Source organism: Carlito syrichta, unplaced genomic scaffold (assembly GCF_000164805.1).
Source record: "Carlito syrichta isolate Samal-C Ts95f unplaced genomic scaffold, Tarsius_syrichta-2.0.1 Scaffold314844, whole genome shotgun sequence".
Classification (NCBI taxonomy): domain Eukaryota; kingdom Metazoa; phylum Chordata; class Mammalia; order Primates; family Tarsiidae; genus Carlito; species Carlito syrichta.
Genome location: NW_007258940.1, coordinates 305,036 through 328,877, shown reverse-complemented (window position 1 = coordinate 328,877; position 23,842 = coordinate 305,036). Strand labels below are relative to the sequence as shown.

The 23,842-nt window shown below is 38.2% G+C and overlaps 1 protein-coding gene across 1 annotated transcript in view; it reads left to right on the top strand.

Annotated features, from left to right (window-relative positions):
• The window catches only part of MANBA (mannosidase beta), a 101,301-nt gene that overhangs the window by 34,742 nt on the left and 42,717 nt on the right, over positions 1–23,842 (top strand). The window contains exons 7-10 of the mRNA XM_008072083.2: positions 11,098–11,249; positions 13,376–13,493; positions 15,743–15,829; positions 22,020–22,187. Of these exons, the coding sequence (XP_008070274.1) occupies positions 11,098–11,249; positions 13,376–13,493; positions 15,743–15,829; positions 22,020–22,187 (525 nt within the window). The remainder of the gene's footprint in view (positions 1–11,097; positions 11,250–13,375; positions 13,494–15,742; positions 15,830–22,019; positions 22,188–23,842) is intronic.

Sequence of the window (23,842 nt, the reverse complement as noted above, 5' to 3'; positions counted from 1 at the left end):
TCCCACTACTGCCAATCCCACCTCCCTGCCCTCCTCCCCTCCCCCCCAGGCAGTTTCCCACACTGCCAATCCTTTTCATACAGTATTCCGATAACTGTTCAACGTCCACTAATGAGTAAGAACATGTGATACTCAGTTCTTTGTTTCTGTGATAGATTGCTCAGTATTATAGACTCTGTCTTTTGTTTCTTAAATTCCTGTTTTTATCTTTGCAAATTCCACAAGGCAAAAAAAAAGATAGCATATCACCAATGAAATTTTTTCTAAGTGCTACTCTTGACTGTCTAATGACCTTAAAAGTACATAGCCAAAGAATTTGGAAGTTAGAATAATCAAGGGGTATTTCCATATTGAGAGTTCACAAAGGTTGTAAAGTATGTCTCCTTTTGTATTAGTTTCCCAGGGCTGTCACACAAATCACTACAAACTGAGCAACTTAAAACTATGATAGTTTATTGTCTCACAGTTCTGGAGGCTGGAAGTCCAAAGTCAAGGTGTTGGTAGAGCCATGTTCTTTCTAAAGACTCTAGTGCAGTCCCAGGCACTCCTTGGCTTATAAATGCATCACTTCATGTCTCTATCATTGTATGACCATCGTGTGTGTGTATGTGTGTGTGTGTGTGTGTGTGTGTGTGTGTGTGTGTTTTATTTTCTTATAAGTATACCAGTCATTGGATTAGGGCCTGGTATGACCTCATCTTAACTAAGTGTATTTGCAAAGACCTTATTTTCAAATAATGTTACATTTTGACTTTTGGGTGGACACGAATTTTTGAGGACACTATTCAACCTGAGTTACTTCAACTCTATGTGATTTCTTAGAGTTACTTTTATGTTTTAAATTTAAAATGGAGAAAAGTATGAACTATGAGGTACAATGCACAATATTTTGCTTGGTAAATGCATGTTTTAGTTCATATATGAAATGTTGTAATTTCAATCGTATCTTTAAGATTGAAATTTATTATGTTATTCCTTTTGACCTCCTTGTCGAAATTTTAATTAAAAATTTCAAAATGGCTATAGGCAGTGGCTTTGCCAGGATGGGTCATGGGAGCAAGCAGGAAGTGCATATATTGCAGGTAGGCTACAGGCTGTTTTTTATCATTACTATGTACTGACAGTTCTAAACAATGCCAGTGATAGGATACTTCTACCTCTTCCCCTTGCTCCAGATGTTTTGCTGATCTAAGTTTTACCTGTATGTATGGTTACTCTTGAATTTTTGGGGTTTTTCGGGGGGGGTCAGGGTCTCACTCTGTCCCCCAGACTAGAGTGCAGTAGCATGATCTTGGCTCACCACAGCCTCAATCTCCTGGGCTCAGGCAATATTCTATTTTTTTTTTTGTCTTTATTTTTTGTAGAGACGAGGTCTTGCTATGTACCCTAGGCTAGACACTTGAGTTTTACTAATATGCATAGAGGCTTAAATTTAACACATTTTCCCATGTTCTCACTCATAAGCGGACCCTGAACAATTATCATAATACTATAAGAAAGGGGTTGGCGGTAGTAGGACACTGCCAGGGGAGTGGGGGATCACAGTTCATCAATAAGGGTACCTGATCTCAAACCAGGAGTCGTGGGGACCAAATTCAGGCCCAAACTTTACCTGTACAGTGACCATTTGTATACCTAATCGTGAATTGTATCCCACATTTAAAAAATAAAGATAAAAAATTTGGCACATTTTGTTATTAATTATTTAATAAACATTATATTCTATATGAATGTTAATTTGGACTACTCTTAGTTATATAGTCATCCCCAGGCACATGAAGACTTAGCTTCATATAGTCATGTTGGAAGCAAGTTCATAACAATTTGGAATTTTCTGCTTGCTTTAAACATAGTTCATGTCTCCATTCCCTGCCTTATACATACCTGCATTTAAAAGTATTGGAGATGAGAAATAAACAACAATAGCACAGTGATTATAACAAAAAGAAGAAACTCAACATGAGTTACTTTAATTCTATGTGATCTCTTGGAGTTACTTTTATGTTTTAAATTTAAAATGGAGAAAGGTGTGAACCGGGAGGTATGATGTGTAAAATTTTGCTGGGTAAGTGCATATTTTAGTTCATATAAGAAATAGCTTGGGCTTGGTGGCTCAGCCTGTAATCACACGCTTTGGGGGGCTGAGGTGAGTGGATTGCCTGAGCCCGCGGGTTCGAGACCTGCCTGGGCAAATTGGCGAGACCTCATCTCTACAATAAATCAAAAAATCAGCCGGGCATGGTAGCGCGTGCCTGTAATTCCGGCTACTCGGAAGGCTGAGGCAGAAGGATCGCTGGAGCCCAGTGGGTCGAGGCTGCAGTAGCCGGGAGTGGCCACTGCACTCCAGTCTGGGCGACAGAGTGAGACTCCGACTCAAAAAAAAAAAAAGAAATAGTCTACTGATTTTAATGATATCTTTATGATTAAAATTTATTCTTTTAAATGTGTTAATTGTTTTAAAACTAAAGAAAGCATCAAAGTAAAACATAATTTAAGTGGTATTCTTTAGAAGAGGCAGATATGAACACAAAACTAAATACCTTGGAATTCTTTTTGATAGCACTCCAGATAACTTTAAACACACAGATCAAATGTGTGAGTTGGTCACATAGGTCCATATAGAAGGTGGTGAAGTAGAAATAAAGAAGTCATTCTTGTATTTCTGGGAAGATTGCTGTGGGACTCGCAGATGATCACTTTAAAGACCTGGATCATTGTTTCATAAACCTGTGCTGTGGCCCAGGATAAAAGATGTGGCCAACATCAACAGTGAAGTCCATGCAAAAATCAAAGAAATAAATCCCAAATTTTATCTCTGCCTCCTGTAAATCACTCTCTGAACCTTTTATAATTTGCTTTTTTGGAAACTTTTTCCTGTGTGACTTGTTTTAGAACTTAGGAAAAATTTTATTCATTCTTTCCAATCTCAACTCATTGATGAAAAAGCCTGCAGAATGTCATTCCTAGACAAGACAGAAGGTTCAGTATGAAGCTGGGGCACAGTAGAGACAAATTTTGAAATGTTAATCTCAACTTTGAAGTACCATGTAATCCAAAGAAAATGTGGACATGTGAATCAGCTCAGATTTTGCTCTCTGCTATGGGAAGCTTTTCTCTTAGGAATTATCTTTTTTCCTGATGTAGTTTTAGATGACTTTAATTTGATATAAACATATTTACAAATAGTCTGGATCTATCTTGAACAATGTATGGTGAAATACTAAGCTTTAAAAAAAAATCTTTGAAGAGCACAGAAGTTTTGGTGAAGCCTATTTACTGTGCAACATGGAAATGTACAGAAATGGACATTTACATAGAAAAAGAAAATCACATTTTGAAAAAGAGTGCCAGGAGGAACAAAAAAAAGATGCTGGTTTTACATTGCCCAGAGAAATCCAAATAGCATTGCTAAATGTCCCTGGGAACTGGCCACTTGCTCTAAAGCAGTGGATCAAATGATGTCTGTGTTCACGATCATTCAGTTATTTTCTCTGATTTTACATAAGAAATATTTTGAGAAGTGGAATTTTTTGAAGCGAGAGGCATTTGTAAGTAGTTTGAATGAATGTCAAAGAAACAAAGGCATGGACACTACTGCATTTTTCTGGAATTTAATGTGAAACAGAGTTATTATTATTATTTTGAGTTGGAGTCTCACTCCGTCGCCCAGGCTGGAGTGCAGTGGCACATTCACGGCCACCCCAGTGTCGACCTGCTGGGCTCCGGCAATCCTTCTGCCTCAGCCTTCCAATTAGCTGGAACTACATGTGTGTGCTACCGTGCCTGGCTAATTTTTGATTTATTGTTGAGATAAGATTTCGCCAAGTTGCCCGGGCTGGTCTTGAACCCATGAACTCAGGCAATCCATTCGCCTCGGCCTTCCAAAGTGCTGGGATTACAGGCTGAGCCACCAAGCCCAGCAATGAAGTAGAGTTTTTATGAATTTCTGCCAAACTTATTTTTACACGTAATACTTTTCTAAAATATGTGTATATCTTTGGCTTCACCTGAAAGAACATTTCTAAGTTGAAATTAATAAAAGGTGTTTTTCCATCAGCTATGACAAGATAAATTGACAAGTCTGACTGTACACTTTATTGAACATACATGTCTAAAGAAGACCAATTTTGAGAAAGTTATTGACAGAGTTTTAGAAAGTAAGTTTCAAAATAGCAAATATTGCTATTCTTTTAATACAACTAATCATTATGTATGTTATTTTTTAAAAAATATATTGATATAGTAAAATATGGATCCATTAATTTCTTTCTTTTTTGCTCTCAGATTTACTTTACTTTTTAAAACAACTGGCATGTTTTAAAACTTTATACAAAGTTCAATAAAAAAAATTTCAAAGTCTTCATTTCTTTTCTGGACATTATCATTGTTCATTTCATTTCATTATTACTATGGAAACTAATTTTGTTATATAGAAGAGAGGGTATTGAAAAGTTATTTTCTTTGATATTGGATACACTAGAGACATATCTGGCCACAAAAATACCAAAAATCTGTGTCGATGTAAACATTCATCTATTAACTTCTGTTGTGCTGCCTACAACCACTGCTGGGATACAACAAAGGAAGTCTCTTGTGTCGTCCTGCACAGGCCTGTTTGAGAAGAGCTATTTGTAGAGACTCAGCGCTTGTTTTCTTAATACTTCTGCACGCTGGAGCACTTTTCAGAGCAAAGAGAGAAGTGCAGGGTTTGGCTGTCTCTAAAAATGCTTAGTAGTAGAAGCGAAATGATTTCAGAAGTTTTGACATTTGACGATGTTTAGAATTTTTTTTTTAAAGAAGAAAATTACTGTTTTGAAAATCCAGTGATCCTATTACAGCTTTTAAAGTATCTGATTACCAACAGCTGAGAAGCAGCACTTAGTTTATGAATCAATGATTCATTACATATCATCTGTTTGGTCTGCCAAAGAAAGAAATCTGAGAAGTATAGTATTTACTTATCAGTCATGTACCTCTTAAACCCTTTAGTTAAGATATCCCTAACTGGAAGAATGTGTCAGCTATCCTGCACTTTTAAAGTTAATCCTTCTATTTTAAAAATGAAATCTTTATGCAGCTAATAAAAAAATATTGATCTAGTGAGGAATTAATAAAACCTTCAGCAATAGAAAAATTAGAAGTTAAACATTTTAGATTTAAAACTGCATGCCTATACATTTTTTAAGGTTCTTAGGTACTTATACCTTTTCTTCTAAAGACAGTAATTTGCTTTGTTGGGTTATGTAAAAAAATTATTTTAGTCTCATAGGCAGATGATATATTTACTCTGGATGCAAATATGTGTCACTCGGGTCTTTTCAAAAAACCTCTTTTATAATCCATTATTTTCTCTGAAATAAAGTCCTTGTTGTAGAAGGCTTTTATGTTACTTTCAAGACTGCCAGGGGACATGGAGAATTACAGACACTTATCACAGACACACCAGCCTTTAACCTGTCAAAGAATGCCCAGAGGGATGGGCGCCTGATAATTACTGTTTCACTTCTGAGGCACTGTCAGGTGGTTTAGGGTTTACTGTGGCCCAGGTCATAAAAGTGTTATCCTAGGAGTTGGGGGAAAAGGAGAGAGACCTTTTCTTTTTCTTTTTTTTCTTTTACCTGCCCCCCGCAAGACGCCTTTTCTTGAGAATTTTTTAAAAATTTAGCTGGGTGCAGTGGCTCATGCCTGTAATCCCAGCACTTTGGGAGGCCGAGGCAAGAGGATTGGCTGAGTTCAGGGGTTCAAGATCAGTCGAGGCAACTTGGCAAGACCTTGTCTCTATAAATAAATAAATAAAATAAAAATTAGCTGAGCGTGGTGGTGCATGCTTGTGGTTCCAGTTACTTGGAAGGCTGAAGTGGAAGGGTCACTTGAGCCCAGGTCAAGGCTGTGGTGGCCATGAGCGTGCCACAGCACTCCAGCCTGGGTGATAGAGTGAGACTCCTACTCAAAAAAAAAAAAAAAAAATTTAGAGACTAGTCTTGCTCTCTTACCCAAGCTGGAGTACAGTAGTGTGATCATGGCTCACTGCAGCCTTGAACTCCTGACCTTAAGTGATCTTCCCACCTCAGCCTCCTGAGTAGCTGGGACTGCAGATGTGCACCACGGAGCCTGGCTAATCTTTAGTTTTTTTGTAAAGATGGGGTTCTTGCTAGGTTGCCTAGGCTGGTCTCGAACACCTGGCCTCAAGCGATCCTCCTGCCTCAGGCTTCCCAAGTGCTGGAATTACAGGCATCAGCCTCTGCTCTTAGCCAAGAAAATTTGCACAGAATAGGAAAATACATGTTAGAAGGTATTGCATTTTATAGTTAATACTATTTATAGCATTAATAGATATTAAGAAATCAATGAGTTATATTTTCTACATTAGTGATTCTCACATTTTTTTTGAAAGCAGAACCTGTTTACACTCACAGAAATTGAGAACCCCAATGTTTTTTTTGTTTACGTGGGTTTTATTTATTGATATTTACCATATTAAATACTAAAACAAAATTAAATATGTATTCATTTTAAATCATGGGCTTATTGTTATTAAATAATACTATTATTACACAATAAGCCCATAACATGTTAGTATGTATTACTTATTTTATGAAAAACACATATATTGACAAAATGAAAAATTTGATGGGAATAATGACATTGTCTTACATGTTTACAAATATTTTTAATGTCTTGCTTAATAGAAGACAACTGGATTCTCACCTGTATCTGTATTCAATTTTCAATATTTTTTTGGTTGAGACATATTAAGAAAATCTAACTTAACACAGATGTATAATTGGAAAAGGGAATAATAATCATCTTTTCAGATAATTCTGGATATTCTTTGATACTACACAAAAACTTAAGTGGTAGTTTCTTAAAGGTTAGTTGCAACTTGAGCCATTTCAATGAACTTTTTATGTTTCTGTTACATTAAAATCCATCAATCTGTCTTGCACTGCCAAGAATCCTTTACGCATTTGTGATATTATAATATAATGCACTGGTTATTGAAAAATGTTGATTTCCTGAGAGTTACAGATCTTCCAAATGTTGATATGCTTCATTCTACAATATTGCATCCACATGTGTAGATATCACCACTGATGTCATCTGAAAAGTTTTTAAGTATTGGGAAGCTCTCAAGCTTATGGCAGTGGATACAAGCTTTTCCAAGTCCTAATTTTTACTTGAAAGTTTGAATTTTATTCTTGGCTACAAATGCTGTCAGCCATTTTCCTTGATGTGATAGGCTCACTTCATTCTTTTTTTTTTTTTAAGTTGGAGTCTCACTCTGTCGCCCAGGCTGAAGTGCTCATGGTCACCACAGCCTCAATCTGATGGACTTTGGTAATTCCTCTGCCTCAGCCTTCCAAGTAACTGGAATTACAGACATGCACAATCATGCCTGGCTAATTTTTTGATTTATTGTAGAGATGAGGTCTCACCAAATTGCCCAGACTGGTCTTGAACCTGTTGGCTCAAGGCAGTCCTCTCACTTCAGTCTCCCAAAGTGCTGAGATTATAGGTGTGAGCCATCTCACCCGGCCTACTTCATTCATTTAAAAAAAAAAAAAAATCAGGTATCCAAGTCTGAAAAACATAGTTAGTCTATCAGTCTTTCTACCAAGTGAAAATGGAGTTTCACGACAAGATGGCTAATTCAGCTAACAACTCTAATAATGGCCCACAGGCTTTTTCTCAAGATCTCCATCGTGAATGGTGCTTTATGAGTATTGCCCATGTCATCACACAGAATATTAAGTACTCAGGGTTAAGATGTGATAAAATAAATAACATTTACTATTTCATCAATGACATTCTTAAGTGAAACTGGCTTTTTTTTCTGCAAATGCATGAAGGTGAAAGATATAATGGCTACCAGCATTGTCTGGAGTTACTTCCTTGATTCCTGCTAGGACACCCACCACTGCGTTTGTGACATCAGTGCAAATGTTAAAGTAGTAGTATTAGGATAACTTTAAGATTCAAAAAATTATTCAGTACTTTGAATATTTCAGCACCTTTTGTATTTTGTTGCCAAAAATTCACATAAAAGATCTTCTTTGATGGGCTGGATGCAGTGGCTCACACCTGTAATTCCAGCACTTTGGGAGGCCAAGGTGGGAAAATTTCTTGAGCCTGGGAGTTCAAGATCTACCTGGGCAACATAATGAGACCCTGTCTCTACAAGAAATCAAAATTGAGCCAGGTATGGTGGCACAAATCTGCAAGTCCCAGCTATTCAGGAGGCTGAGGAGGGAGGATCGCCTGAGCCCAGGAAATCAAGGCTGCAGTGAGCGGTGATTATGCTGCACTCCAGCCTAGGCAACCCCGAAAAAAAAAAAAAAAAAAGATTTTCTTTGATTGTACTGATAACAGAAAAATACATGCAAAACAGCAAGTCCAGCAATATCTGGAGATCCACCCATTTGTAAAGCAAAAGTATGATTTTTCAGATAAGATGTCAAGTCAGTCTTCATATGGCAGCTTAATCAGTTACTGTGTCATTGCAAAGTGTCAGTGCTGTGATTTCTCTTACTGACTTTTCATCCTGTAGGGTGCTGCAGTGTCAACAGCATAACTCTCTCTCTTAGCTAGTATGTGTACATCTCCAACCAGTGCTGCATAACTCACTAACCCTGTAAGTGGCTTCTTCATTTCTGGTTTGAAAAGATGTAATAAACAATGTTTGCCTAAGTTTAAATATTCAATTTCTTTTTCTTTATACTGCGAATGATTGGCTTCAGTGGGACACTGTGACTGAACTGGCACCATAAATATCACTTTAAAATATTTCATTCCGTAAAACACAAGGTAAATTATTAACATCTTTACAGCTGAAAGAAAGACAGCTTTCATTATAATTTCATTTCTTATTTATAATTTCAATCAGTTTCTTAGGAGTAGATTCTTCCCTTCCATGAACCAAAAGATTTTTTGGTATGTTACTTTCATTTTTTCATCATTTTTAGATGTAGAAAGCCACAGATGTAGGTTGAGAATGTAAGCCTTCTAATCCTATTTTAACAACTCATCTTTAAATTAGAAATATGTGTATTATAGATACATTTTCTTATTTAAATTTAAAAATTTAAAATTTTCTAAATTCTTTAGAATGAGACAAAATAGTATTAAATCCTAAAGCAGTATTAATTAAAATTTGTTTCTGTTTGAAAATGTAAAGATATTACTTAGACAAATTAACAAACAGTATGTAGTCTTTTTTGTGTTTCTGTGTAGATTGCAAGGGAAACTTTGGGGTTCAAAATAAGAATTTATTGAATAACAGTGACCTACAGAGATTACAGCAGGAATAGCTAAAGACAGCTAGTAAGGGCACAGTAAAAGTACTGAGAGCAAACTGAGGTAATCTCTGAAGATACACTGCTTCATACCCCAGACCTCTACTTCAGAACGAACCACACCAGAATACACAGCACACATCCCATTAGCCAACAGAGTGTTGAAGTCATCACACATCATTTAGTCCTAGAAAATTCCACTGACATTTAGAGAGTGAGAGGTATAAAGGGAAATAATATTTTAACTTTATTATGATAATAGCTTTGAACACAAGGACACCCTGAAAACTTTTCCTGTGGTTTCCAGGCCACACTCAGAAGCACTCACTGTTCTGGATGTTTGAACCCACCAGCAAGGTGTTTTAAAATTTCCCTCTGAAAATCACTATGCATTCTGCACATTTTGCAACACTAAAGCAAGGGTGGTATTCCTATGTCAAGATTCTTCTCATCCTGGTCATATTCTGTCTTCTCCAAGACACACAAGATACAGTTAATTCTGATATTGTTTGTCATGTCATATAAATAAGGTCAAGGATCAGAAAGTAGAAGAATGATGAGTATTTTTATCACATGAAATAATTTGACTAATTCACTTACTGATTTTTTTTTTTTGAGTTGGAGTCTCACTGTCGCCCAGACTGGAGTGCAGTAGCCGCTCCCAGTCACTACAGCCTCCGCCTGCTGGGCTCTGGCAATCCTTCCGCCTCAGCCTTCCGAGTAGCTGGAATTACAGGCGCGCACTACCACGCCCGGCTAATTTTTGATTTATTGTAGAGATGGGGTCCCACCAAGTTGTCCAGGCAGGTCTCTAACCTGCAGGCTCAGGCAATCCACTCACCACTGCCTCCCAAAGTGCTGGGAATACAGGCTGAGCCATCAAGCCTGGCCTTTATTGATTTTTTTTTTTTTAATTAAATAAGAAGTATGTGATTTTGGTTGAAAGTTAGGCTTCATTGGTGTAGAATTGTGTCACTTATTCCTTGATTCAGTTTATGGCTGGCAAGAATATGAGATAGGGAGAAGAAAGTCAGAGCTTCTCTGCCCAGGGTCATGCTGCCCATGCTTCACTGTGGGGAAACCTGGCTAGGGTGTCTTGGACAGAGCCTGTACTTCCTCTTACGGAGCACGGACAGCACTGGAGGGTGGGCTTTCCAACACTCCCCGCCATCTTCGTTCATTAGTACAGTTTGGACATCTCCAGGCGACAAACCAGAGCACTCTCAAACGTTGAATTTGATGTGATAATTGGTTGAGGTTAAATTACCCATTAAACAAAGTGATTTTATAGTAATGTGCTATTAAGATTGAAAAGATGTGAAACTATAACATGTCTTGTGCTATATTTCTTTGATTATAAAGTGCACATTTTGGCACATTTTAACAACACTGAAATGAGAATGTGTTTTTCAAAGATGTTTCAGTTTAACTGATGGGTTTTTTTTTTTCCTATTCTGATGAAATAGCATCAGTTTTTGTTTTAATTTTGAAATACTATATTCAAATTTATTTTTTCTTTTGATGTAATTACAAATGCCTAATTCATGAAGAGGACAATATATTTTACTCTTTAATGGCTTCTGTGTTTTTCTTTCAAAAGATTAAAAACAGATGTTAGCATTAATTTGTATATATATACTTTCTGAAGTGTGCATTTCCACATTAAGTGCTTCATAGTATATATGAAAATTAGCGTTAAACTCTGGTGAATGTAAGTTTTTCCAAAAGGCTGCTTCCTTTTCTTAAAAAATCCATTTTGCTTGTTTTTAATCTGATATTCAGTATTTAATGCTGTTCATTACAGGTTTATTTTAGGACAGTGGAACTTATACAAGAACCCATAAAAGGATCTCCTGGTCTGAGTTTCTACTTCAAAATTAATGGATTGCCCATATTCCTGAAAGGCTCTAACTGGATCCCAGCAGATGTGTTTCAGGACCGAGTAACCTCTGACTTGTAAGTTACTGTCTTTCTTTTCCTGTTCCTTTTAAAATTAGCCCACAAAGCTTAAGATGTATTCATTTTTGCTTTCTTTAGTCCCAGAGGACTGACATTATATAGAATTCTAGATGATGGAAAGTATAGAATAGACAGGATTTTAAAATCATATATTCCATTCTCCTGGGCTATAGATGATCTCACAGCTAAGCTATTTAAGACTGTTGAAGCCATTCAAGTTTTAGAAAACTATTATATATTTATGCTGGAGAAAGAAGAAAGTGACTAACTCACATTTTGGATATCTAGTCCATGAAAAATAAAAGATTATTAAATGCAATTTTTTCCATTTTTAAAAGAATACCTTACATATTTTTGAGCATGGTTTTAAAAGATTTTCTGTTAGGATTTGCATATTTTTTTACTTTTATCTTAACAAAATAACTAAAAAAAAAAACTTGTCTATGAGAGGAAGGAAACAGGGAGGATCAGAGGATACAAAGTAGCAGATATGTAGTAAGAACAAGTTTAGAGATGGAATATACAGCATGAGGATTATAAGGAAAAATTGTTCTATGTATGGAATTCACACAAGACAGGCAGATTTTAGCGCTCTTGTCATACAAAAAAGAGCAACTATGTGAGATGAATATGTTAATTTGGCTCACTATAGTGAACCAATTTCCTATCTCTATGTATCCCATAACAGCATGTCATATACTTAAATATACATGGTAAATTTTATTTAGAAACAAAATCTCAAAAAATGTTAGATCTGGAAAAAAATTAAATGTGTTTTTTGAGGTTTTGAGAATAGAACTTTAGATGAAAATAATATTTTCTAATTGGGTGTATAAATGTCTATCTTTGTGCTAGTAAAAATAAAATTTATAAAGTGAAAATAAACACATTGTAATTTATCATTTAACATTTTAGCTTATTTACAAATGTATAAATTGTCATATATTATTTGATGTTTAGAATGTAAATGTGGTCAGTATCTAACCTCTAATTTTGCCAAAAGTTATATTAATTCTCTTTAATTTTAAAATGTGTATATTATTTTAGATTTTATAAGAAAATGAAATTTTTCTCCAGATACAAACACAGGATGATTTGCTCTATTTTTTTTCATTTCTCATGCTCCTCTCCCCTTCCCGTGTGGGCTGGCTGCAGCTGTTCAGTCCGTGTAGGCCACATAGTAACCCTGCCCTGGTGCCTCTCTCCTGAGCCCACAGTGCTCTCAGTCCCTGAGCAGCCTGTTATTTGGCTTCCTAATTTACTCCTGGGCATTGTTCTGGGGAAGGAGCGTGAGTACGTGCTTTCAAACTGACTATAACTTTCTAGATTGTCCTGAGGCTAATGTGAATAGGAAGTGGAAAAAGTAGAAAGGAAATTTACTAGAGAAAAAAGTACGGCACTGGAGAAATTGGGGTGAGCTAGGCACTAATATTCAAACTTTGATTTTGTTTAATAGTTTGAAATAGTTACGTGAAATTAGCACATACTTTCCAAGGCTTACAACTGTATTCTTCTATTGGAATATACATAAAACAAAATTCAATTTTAAAAATAGCATAATAGCATTACTGAAAGTTTAGAAAGCAAAAAAAAAGATATCACTCATATTTTTTCCATTTGTTTTATGTGGTTACAATTAATGTGTATATAACTTTATCTCATTTTATTTAATTGGAATTATATCTAAATCGTCATGATTTTTTTTCTTTGAGTTGGACTCTCACTCTGTTGCCCAGGATGGAGTACAGTGGCACACTCAAGGCCACCCCAGCATTGACCTGCTGGGCTCTAGCGATCCTTCTGCCTCAGTCTTTCAAGTAGCCGAAACTACAGGTGTGCACTACCACGCCTGGCTAATTTTTGATTTATTGTAGAGACTAGGTCTCACCAAGTTGCCCAGGCTGGTCTTGAATACATGGGCTCAGGCAATCCACTCACTTCAGCCTCCCAAAGTGCTGGGACTAGAGACTAAGCCACCAAGCCCGGCCATCATCATGATTTTAAAGTGTTTTTCTAACAGTGACTTGAAACGTGCTTATCTACCACATACTGCTTTTTAAGTCTTTTTTAAAAAAATTCCAAAATTTCCAAATCAGCATTTCTTTATAAAATTTTGTCTATAGGCTACAACTCCTCTTACAGTCTGTTGTGGATGCTAACATGAATACTCTCCGGGTTTGGGGAGGAGGAATTTATGAGCAAGATGAGTTCTATGACCTCTGTGACAAACTAGGAATAATGGTGAGTAGTTGATAGCATTTTGCATATTGTTAAGTTACTATATTATAAGCTTGACCCACAGTGTTCTGAATGAATGATATTGCTCCTTATTTCTCAGAGCCAGGAATGATGTTCCGTTTTCTGATAAAGGAATAAACAGCATCTTGTAAACCCAGAGCCAGAGATGATGGCAACTATCAGAATTATTTTAAAATGATAGGCATTCTATATATTGGTTATATCTAAGTTTGTATCTCCCAACATCTTCCTTCCTTCCTTCCTTCCTTCCTTCCTTCCTTCCTTCCTTCCTTCCTTCCTTCCTTCCTTCCTTCCTTCCTTCCTTCCTTCCTTCCTGTCAGTGTCCCACCCTGTTACCCAGGCTGAAGTGCAGTGGCATGCTCATGGCCACAACAGCCTCCACCTACGGAACTCAGGCAATCCTTCTGCCTCAGCCTTCCAAGTACCTGAAACCACAGGTGTGCACTACCATGCCCACCTAATTTTTTGATTTACTGTAGAAATGAGATTTTTGACAGGTTGCCCAGGCTGATCTCAAGCCCCTGGGCTCAGGCAATCCTCTTGCCTCGGCCTCCCAAAGTGCTGGAATTACAGGTGTGAGCCACCACACCCAGCCCAGAACTTTGTAATTTTCTTTGTCATATGTAGGTATGCACAAAAAAAGAAAACTAAATATTTTAAAAATTCAACTTGAAGGCACTCTGATAAAACATGGAGAGAAGAAAAATAATAAAATTAGTAAAGAAAAGATGTACTTACTATTGTTTTTGTTTTGGTTTTTTTTTTTTGAGTTGGAGTCTCACTCTGTTGCCCAGACTGGAGTGCAGTGGCTGCTCCCAGCCACCGCAGCCTCGACCTGCTGGGCTCCGGCGATCCTTCCGCCTCAGCCTTCCGAGTAGCCGGAATTACAGGTGCGCACTACCACGCCTGGCTAATTTTTTGATTGATTGTCAAGATGAGGTCTCGCCTGCCCAGGCGGGTCTCGAACCCGTGGGCTCAGGCAAAACACTCACCTCAGCCTCCCAAAGGCGTGGGATTACAGGCTGAGCCACTGAGCCCGGCTACTATTGTTATTAAATACTTTGAACATGTTTTGCAATGGTGACAATTAAACAAAGGAAATATATTCTGTTCTAATAATACAGTTGTAAAATAGGAGTAGGAATTAAAATAACAATGATTACACTGATGATCATGATAATAATGATAATTATTTTTTTTGAGTCAGGGTCTCACTCTGTCACCCAGGCTAAAGTACAGCAGCATGATCACAGCTCACTGCAGCCTTGACCTTGGACTCAGGTGTTCTTTCCACCTCAGCCTTCTGAATAGCCGGGACTGCAGACACACGCTACCACACCTGGCTAATTTTTTTATTTTTTGTAGGGACGAGGTACTTGCCCAGGCTGGTCTCGAACTCATGGGCTCAAGCCATCCTCCCACCTCAGTCTCCCAAAGTGCTGGGATTATAGGCATGAGCTACGGCACCTGGCTGACAATATTCTATAATATTCATTGAGTGTCGGCATTGTTCTAAAGGCTCTGCACATATCATTTTATTTTCTCTTCGTGCCTATCTAATGAGGTAGTTACCATTGTTTTCTATCCCCAATTACAGATAAGGAAACTGACACATGGGCAAGTTAAATATTTTGCCCAAACTCACACAGTTTGCGTGTGGTGGAATCAAGATTCTTACTCAGGCTGTTTCAGGGGCTGTGGTGTTAATTATTGCATGACACACCTTACTTAGGGAGGGATTTACATGGGTTCATTACTAAATTGTACATGTAGTAATCTGTTTGGCCTTGAAAAGTGAATTACAATATAAATGAAGTATGATTCTTAACAATGTGGTACATCTTTCAACACCAAGTGTCTGGTGAAAACTGGAATAAATTAGGAGTGAGGAGGGGCTGGGGGGGAAGCGTCATTTTGTTTCACCTCAGCACACTCACTCTTTCCTTTTTTGAATTCTCCTCTCGTCCCTTTTTAAAAATATATATATACCTGCCTAATATTTTCTTTTCTCAGATTTCCTTCCATACAGTATTGTGCAGTTCTGGAAAGTTCTGAGGTCTGAGAGCCTCTTTCCTCAGTACCCTTATGTATAGCGGTGTTGAAATGATCACACTCATCAAGCTAACTTAATTTTTCAAATGTTTAAAAAACAATCCTCAGAGCTCAGAATGACTTTCTTTCTGCACTGAAGCTTATGGAAATGCCTTATTGTCTTTTATTTGATTCACTAGATATGGCAGGATTTTATGTTTGCCTGTGCTCTTTATCCAACTGATAGCGGCTTCATGGATTCAGTGAGAGGAGAAGTTGCTTACCAGGTATGTTACTTTTCTTCAAGAATAAAGAGTGTGCGAGAGTGTGCCATGGAGCACGTGACAGAGGCTTCCCAGGAGTCGCTGCCACGGGTGCTCATGGTGCTATGGGAGCTGGGCTTCCCGTACATGACTCTGGTGCAGGTAGCCGTCTATGGGGGCCAGATGGGGAAAGTGAGGCCGGCACCCATTTGATCAGACTCCCCGGTGGGTGCTCGGGTGGGACTCAAGCCACGTGTCCTGGCTTCCCTGATTCACATGATGCTGCAATTGGTGGGCGAATGGGGAGGCAGAAACTGCCGGTGGCATCTGCTCCAGGGCCTCGTCCCCCCCCCCCCAAAAAAAACTTTTGGGTGTTTTGGCACCTAATTCACATCCTGGCCCTGCCCGCTCTATCTTTGAGACTTGGGACAAACGGCTTCACCTCTCTGTGATTCGTTTTCCTATTTGAAATGACAAAAATAACACCTGCCTCATAGGGGTTATTGTAGAGATTAAATCAAACAATGTCAGCTCCTCATGGGAGTTTAATAAATGTCACCTGTTGCTATTGCGTGGCCAAATGAAACGACCCAACCCAATTTATTCACTTATTCAAGAAATATCTCTTGAGGACCTACCATGCATCAGGCACTCTAGGCTCTGGGGATTTTGCAGTGTTGGCGCCCACTCATGGGCTTATTTGCTAGTGCAGGAACTAGAGAAAGAAGTAAAGGAGTAAGATAATTTCAGCTGGTGGTGTTAGGAGGGAACTAAGAAAAAAAAACATAGTCAAGTAATTGACACCCTGAACTAAGGAAAAAAAATATAACATGGGTAAGTGCCACCCTAGGTGATTCCACCCAGTCACGGCTTTGCCACCACCCATGAGGCTGGCAACTCCAGATTTATCCCAGTCTTGACTTTTCTGCTGAATTCCTCCTTCTTATATTCGTCTGGTTACCTGGTGCCTCTGCTCAGAGGTTTAACAGGCATCTCAGTTGTAACTTGTACAAACCAAACTTCTATGACCTCCCCAGTCTTGCTTCTCCTGCAGTTCTCCCCACCTTGGCAAATAGCAATACCACTCCTTGAATTGCTCAGAACAGAAATTTAAATTGATTCTTGATTCCTTTTTTTTTTTTTCGCATTCCACGTATTCACAGTATACTTATATTCATGGATGTATAAATTCAGTGAAGTGATTATATGCCATCTCTGTCCACTGAAAAGGCCTAGAAACAATGGCCAACCTAATAGTATTGAGTATCCTCATATTGAAATGATGTTTCCCATTATGAGAGAAGCTTCTTAAAGAAATGACTGATGCCAAGTCTGGCACAGGAAATATATTAGATGATCCTGGGATATCATTTTTTTTTAAATGATGATAACAGTGTTTATTATAATAGCAACTAATAAGTTCAGCCACAGACCTGAGGTTTATCAGCCAAGTGCTGAAAGTATTTATTTTCACAGCGAGCCCTGTGTGGAGGGTGATTGTGTTTTGAAGCACAGATAGCGTTACATTTCCTCTCCCCCAGATCTTAAGTGTATGGCATGGATTCCCATGTAGAATCAGAGTTGTATTCTTGGCAATACAAGAAAATTCTGTATCATGAATTACTCCCAGAATATAGTTTAGGAACTAACTTGTGAATGTATCATATGTTAACAAAATACTACTGAAACATTGGAATGAGTCATTAGCATCAATTGGAACTGATCACTGAGCCAGGGGATCATTCTTACTTTCTAGAGTTTACAAGACTTTACAGATGTATTGAGTAGATTTTATGGTGCTCTGCAGTATGTTAAAGAAGGGAACAAATTCATTTTCTTGGTAACTTCAGGTAAAGCCACTATGTGGATTATTACTGGCGCTCTGATTTTAATTTCTCATGTCCAACTGTCTGCTAGATTTTTTGCAATGCTGATACACAAAGGACGAATATTTTAATTAATTAATTAATTAGTTTATTTATTAAGTTAGAATCTCACTCCATTGCCCAGGCTGGAGCACAGTGGCACGTCTATGGCCACTCCAGCTTTGATCTGTTGAGCGCCGGCAATCCTTCTGTCTCAGCCTTCCAAGTAGCCAGAACTACAGGCGTGCTACCATGCTTGGCTATTTTTATTTCTTCTTGGTGAGTCTACCACTTTTGGCAGGGTATGTTACCTTTTGTGCCTCAATCTATCTAAACACTGAGATGATTTTGCCCTTCTCATAGATCTTTTGAAGATTAAATAGGATTATACATGTAAGGTCTCTCTTTTTTGTTTTTTAGTTGGAATCTTACTTCGTCGCCTAGGCTGGAGTGCAATGGCATGCTCATGGCCACCCCAGGGCTGACCTGCTGGACTCCGCTGATCCTTCTGCTTCAACCTTCCAAGCAGCTGGAACCACAAGCGTGCACTACCACGCTGGGCTAATTTTTTGATTTATTGTAGAAACGAGGTCTCACCAAGTTGCCCAGGCTCTTCTCGAACCCGTGGACTCAGGCAATCCCCTCACCTTGGCCTCCCAAAGTCATGTAAAGTCTTAAAAGTAAATCCGCTACTTTTCACCCAGTGCCTTCTTTCAAGATTTTTCACTATGACTAGAAATCTTAAACTCAACTTTCTACTTCCTTCTTTCTCACCTCCCACATTCAGCTGGTTATAAAGTCCAGCCAATGGTTTGATATCAGTGTTACTTATAGTTGTACTAATCTTCCCATTTCCTTATTCACTACACTAATTCAAATTCTCATTTTCTCTCCCCTTAACCATTGCATTTGTTTTCTAATTGGCCTCCCTGGCATTGATCTCTTCCAAGATGAGTACATACTCAACAGAGCCATCAAAGTCATTTTCCATTGACACACTTTGAGTCACATCACTCTCCTGCTCAGAACGCTGGTCCTGAAATATCTGGACATGCAGATAACAAGAAATCTATAAAAGATAAGTCAAAAAAGACTTTGAGAGACTCTGACCAACCAAAAATGGTACACTTTAAGATTTAAGAAGGTTAAGAATGTTAATGAATTAAAATCCATCAAGTATGTTAAATCTAGAGTTCATAATACAGTGTCTACAGATTTATATTTGTGTGAAAAACCATAAAGAAATGCAAGCAAGTGATTTCTATAAGATTCAAGATAGTGGGCCGGGCTTGGTGGCTCAGCCTGTAAACCCAGCACTTTGGGAGGCTGAGGTGAATGGATTGCCTGAACCTGCAGTTCGAGACCAGTCAGGGCAACTTGGCGAGAACTCATCTCTACAATAAATCAAAAAATTAGCCAGATGTGGTAGTGCACACCTTTAGTTCCGGCTACTTGGAAGGCTGAGGTAAGAGGATCGCCTGGGCCCAGCAGGTCGATGCTGGAGTGGCTGTGAGTGTGCCATGGCCCCCTCCATCCTGGGCGATGGAGTGAGACTCCAGCTCAAAAAAAAAAACCCAAAAAACCAAAACAAAAACCCAAGATACTGGTTAGTTTTGGGAGGAGGAAGGAGCTGTGATTAGGAAGAGGTGCATGGAAAGCTTTTAAGGCAGCTGATCTGGATGGTGGTTATAAGGGTGATTGCCTTATAATAATTCCCCATGTCATAGTTTGTTTTCTGTATCTGTTTCATTATAAAATGAAATATTTTAAAAGTGCAAATTAAATCCTTCCCTTGCTAATAGCCCTCCAGAGGCTTCCTGTTGCCCTCAGGATGAGGTGGGATCCTTTGGCCTACACTTCTTCAAGCACTTTCTCTCCGTCATGTTCTTTGTGCTCTGGGACACCTTCACCATCCCCTTCCCTGTGGACTATCTCCCTCATTCTCCTCTGGCCCCTCTTAATTTAAGCATAACTTTTTGTGGGTAAAACTTTTCTATATCCACCAGTCTAGATTAAGTCACCCTTCATTTGTCCTTTGTGACACACATCACACTTTGAATTACTTGTCCACTGTTTTGTCACCCCTGCAAGATTGTCACCTCCCTGAGACCTTTCTCATTCTCCTCTGTGTCTCCACTCCTTGACTGGATTACTTGTCGAGGGGATAGATGGATGGATGAATGAATAACTTTTAAAATGTTAATTATAGTTATGTAGGTTGCAAGCATTTCATTTTTAACTTTCTTTCATTAAAATATAGCATCTATATATCTTCAATTCTTTTATGTATTATTGAAGACAAGGAGAAACATTTTACGCAGAATTTGTTAAAATTTTAAAGTAGGGCTTCCCCAAAAAACTCTTAAGTCAGCGTGAAGGGCGTGTGTAGCACAGTGTCACTGCCGCTTTTTGCTGCTTCAGAATTTGGATTTGGATTTCCATCAACAGCATAAACATGTCAGTCACAACTGGTAGCAGCCCTCACTTTTCTAGACATATAAAAAGACCAAAAAAAAAAAAAAAAGAAATACTGTTTATAAGACTGACTTAGAAAAACACAAAACTTTTAATTTTTTTTCTATGAAACATTTCTTTAACAAATCCCAGGCCAGGCTCAGTGGCTCAGCCTGTAATCCCAGCAATTTGGGATGCTGAGGCAAGTGGATTGCCTACGTCCTCGGGTTCGAGACCAGCCCAGGCAACTTGGTGAGACCTTGTATCTACAATTAATCAAAAATTAGCCAGGTGTGGTAGCACATGCCTATAGTTCTGGCTACTTAGAATATTTGGAAGCCTGAGGCAGAAGGATCACTGGAGCCCAGCAGTTCGATGCTGGGGTGGCCATGAGTGTGCCACTCCACTCCAGCCTGGGCAACAGAGTGATACTCCAACTCAAAAAAATAAAAAATTAAAGATAAATTTCCAGTGAATCTCCATTTCGTGTATCTGAGTTTTTGAGCCTTTTGTTTTTAGAGACAGTATCTTGCTGTTGCCCAGGCTATAGTGCAGAGGCCTGACCATAGCTCACTGTAGTCTCAAACTCCTCGATGCAAGCAAGCCTACTGCTTCAGCCTTCTGAGTAGTTGGGTTACAGGCATTTGCCACCTTGCACAGTTAGTAAAAATTTTTTTTTTTTTTTAATAGAGTCAGAGTCTCGCTGCCCAGCTTGGTCTTGCACTCCTGGTCTCAAGTAATCTGCCTGCCTCAGCTTCCCAAAGCACTGGGATTACAGGTATGGGCTATCATGCTTGACTGATTTTTTGAACTGATAGAATGATTGGGAACATCCATGAAGAACCATCACGGTAATCATCTAGTACAGTGAAAGTGAACCTCTAAATCCCAATGAAGCAATATTGCCAAAATATATTCCAAAAGAATTTCTTTTGACTACTGACTCACTCTGTCATTCTGAAAGAAATTTAATTGCCCTACTCTGCTGGAACACACGTCCCAGTGTGTCAGATAGAAGGAACATGTTTGAGACCTTCCAGAACACAACAGACCTGGTTTCTTTTACCGTTATTTAAGGCTAGCCTAGGGGAGCCCAACCATGCTAACTTGGTATGGTTTTCACATAGATTCTGTAATTTGCCTCTTCTTTATTTAGATATATTCAGTAACTTACTTAACATTAGTTGGTTTCTTAGGACGTGACATTGAAAGTTTTTTCAGGAGACATCATCCTGATTGCCCTGATCTGTTTGCCTTTAGAGTATACCATGTCTGTTCTTAATGTCCAGCATCCCTCTAGTACTCGCTTGCTTGGTAAAACCTTCTCCACTTCTCCTTCTGGTTTCTTGATATTGGTGGAGATTGCATAGGAGTGTCAATCCTTCTTTCAATGAGAGTGTTTGCTCTGCCTCCTTTGTTCCTTCACACAAAACCCAAGCTTGCAGCCCCTGTGATGTGACGTGCCCTGCCTTTGTGTTTCTTGGAATGTTTTTGTAGGCCACCTCCCTTGTTCCCTTCTGGCCCCTCTTAGCTTGAGCTTAGCTTTCTGTGGGAAAAATTTTTCTATATTCACAAGTCTAGTGAATTCAGGTAATGAAGAAATTGGTTTCCTTTTCTTTCTTTCTTTTTAAAAAGGATGATATTTTTTCAGTTTTTATACAGCAGAGAAGAGCAACCTTATCTACTGGTGTTTATAAAATCTAGGTAAAAAGAATCTCAGAGATTTCTTTAAGTGTATTCCCACAGCTAACATGACTAACCATTTTCAAATGAGCTTTTTGGCATGTTAGAATGTATGTGCAGAAGTGCAGTGGCTATAATTTTATGAATAACTACAGCTCTGAGTTTTTAATGTTAAATATTTGGAAATTATTTTATGTTTTCTTAAATTTCAGATTAAGAGACTAAAATCTCATCCCTCTATTATCATATGGAGTGGCAATAATGAAAATGAGGCAGCCCTGATGATGAACTGGTATAATATCAATTTTAGTGACCTGCCAACCTACATCAAGGACTATGTGACACTCTATGTGAAAAACATCAGAGAGCTTGTCTTGACAGTAAGCAATGATTTGTAATGCTGTGAGATTTAAGTATGTAAATGGGCCGGACTTGGTGGCTCAGCCTGTAATTCCAGCACTTTGGGAGGCCGAGGCGAGTGGATTGCCTGAGTCCAGGGGTTTGAGACCAGCCTGGGCAACCTGGCAAGACCTCGTCTCTACAATAATAATAAAAAAAATAGCTGAGTGTGGTAGCCTATGCCTGTAGTTCCGGCTACTTGTAAGGCTGAGGCAGAAGGATCGCTGGAGCCCAGGGTCCAGCCAGGGTGATAGAATGAGACTCCAACTCAAAAAAAAAAAAGGATGTAAATGGATACGTTTGAATATTAGCCTAGTATATCTTGTGCCCCCTTTTAGGGTAGTCGTCAACAGTAGTGTTTGAATAGCGAGTATGCCATTGCAGCACAGCAGCCTATGAAAGGATTCATGGGTAGTGGACTCCTTCGAGGATTAATCTATCTGTGGAACTTTCCACATATACACCAGGACTGTGCTTACAATTGTAGGTTGTCACACCCTCCTTGGAGTCTGTCCAATGGGTTCCCAAAGGTTTAGAATCGCCAGATTAGATGATTTATTGATACGCCACTTCTACAGTTTTATAACTGTAAATGTTAAAGCAGAATTTGATATTTATCATATATGAATACGTTGGCATATGCTTTAGGGGGCAAAGAGAGAAGGGGGAACTGGTTCCCAGCCTCACCTTAGGGTCTTTCCTCCACTGCAGTTCTCTTTGCACCACCATTTGTCTAATAGGTGTATTATACAGACATATGTTAATATGAATTGGCCTTTTTTGTGAAAAGCTGCAGCATTTTTTTCAGTGAGAAAAAAGATTTAATTTCCTAACAAACTTTAATTTTCAACATGTGATTGAATAATCTGGTTATTTTACAATTTTGTATCAATGATTAGATATTTTAAATGTCTCGGTATATCTGGAAGAAATTTGAAAATATATATATATAATTTTAAATATATTAAAAATATACATATATGTTTAAATAGTATGTGACATTAGCACCTAAATATGCCCAGGTGAAGGCACTATTACATTTATGAAAAGAAACTTCAGTGAGAATTCATGAAAAGCATAGGTTCAAATTTATAGCTTACCTAACATACTAAAGTCATGTGTCATGAAGAATTTTCCTATTCACAAAATGTGATGATATGACCTTTAACTAATGTTTATAGAGCATTTATTTTACAATCTTTTAACTCACAGTAATTGGTGTTATGTTTTTCTTGTTTGATGGATTTAAAAAATGGATTTTAATATCTGATGATTTTCATTTCATAGCATGGTGGTTAAGTGCTAATGACTCAAATCCTCTTTGGGCCACTTATTGTCTATGTAATCTTGGACAAGTTACTTAATCTCCATTTCCTTCCTATCTACAAAATTAGGTTAAACATAGGAAGTAATTTTTAAGAATTGTTATGTGGAGTAAATAATAGCTGGAAGGTACATAACACAGGCTCTTTTTAGTTAATACTAGTCATCATCACCAACCTTGTTGGTTTTATTCAGCAAAGTTGGTCTTCAAATGCACATTTTAATGGCTAATTTTAGCACTACATTCTTGAACTTTAAAAATAAAGGGACTGGCCGGGCGTGGTGGCTCAAGCCTATAATCCCAGCACTTTGG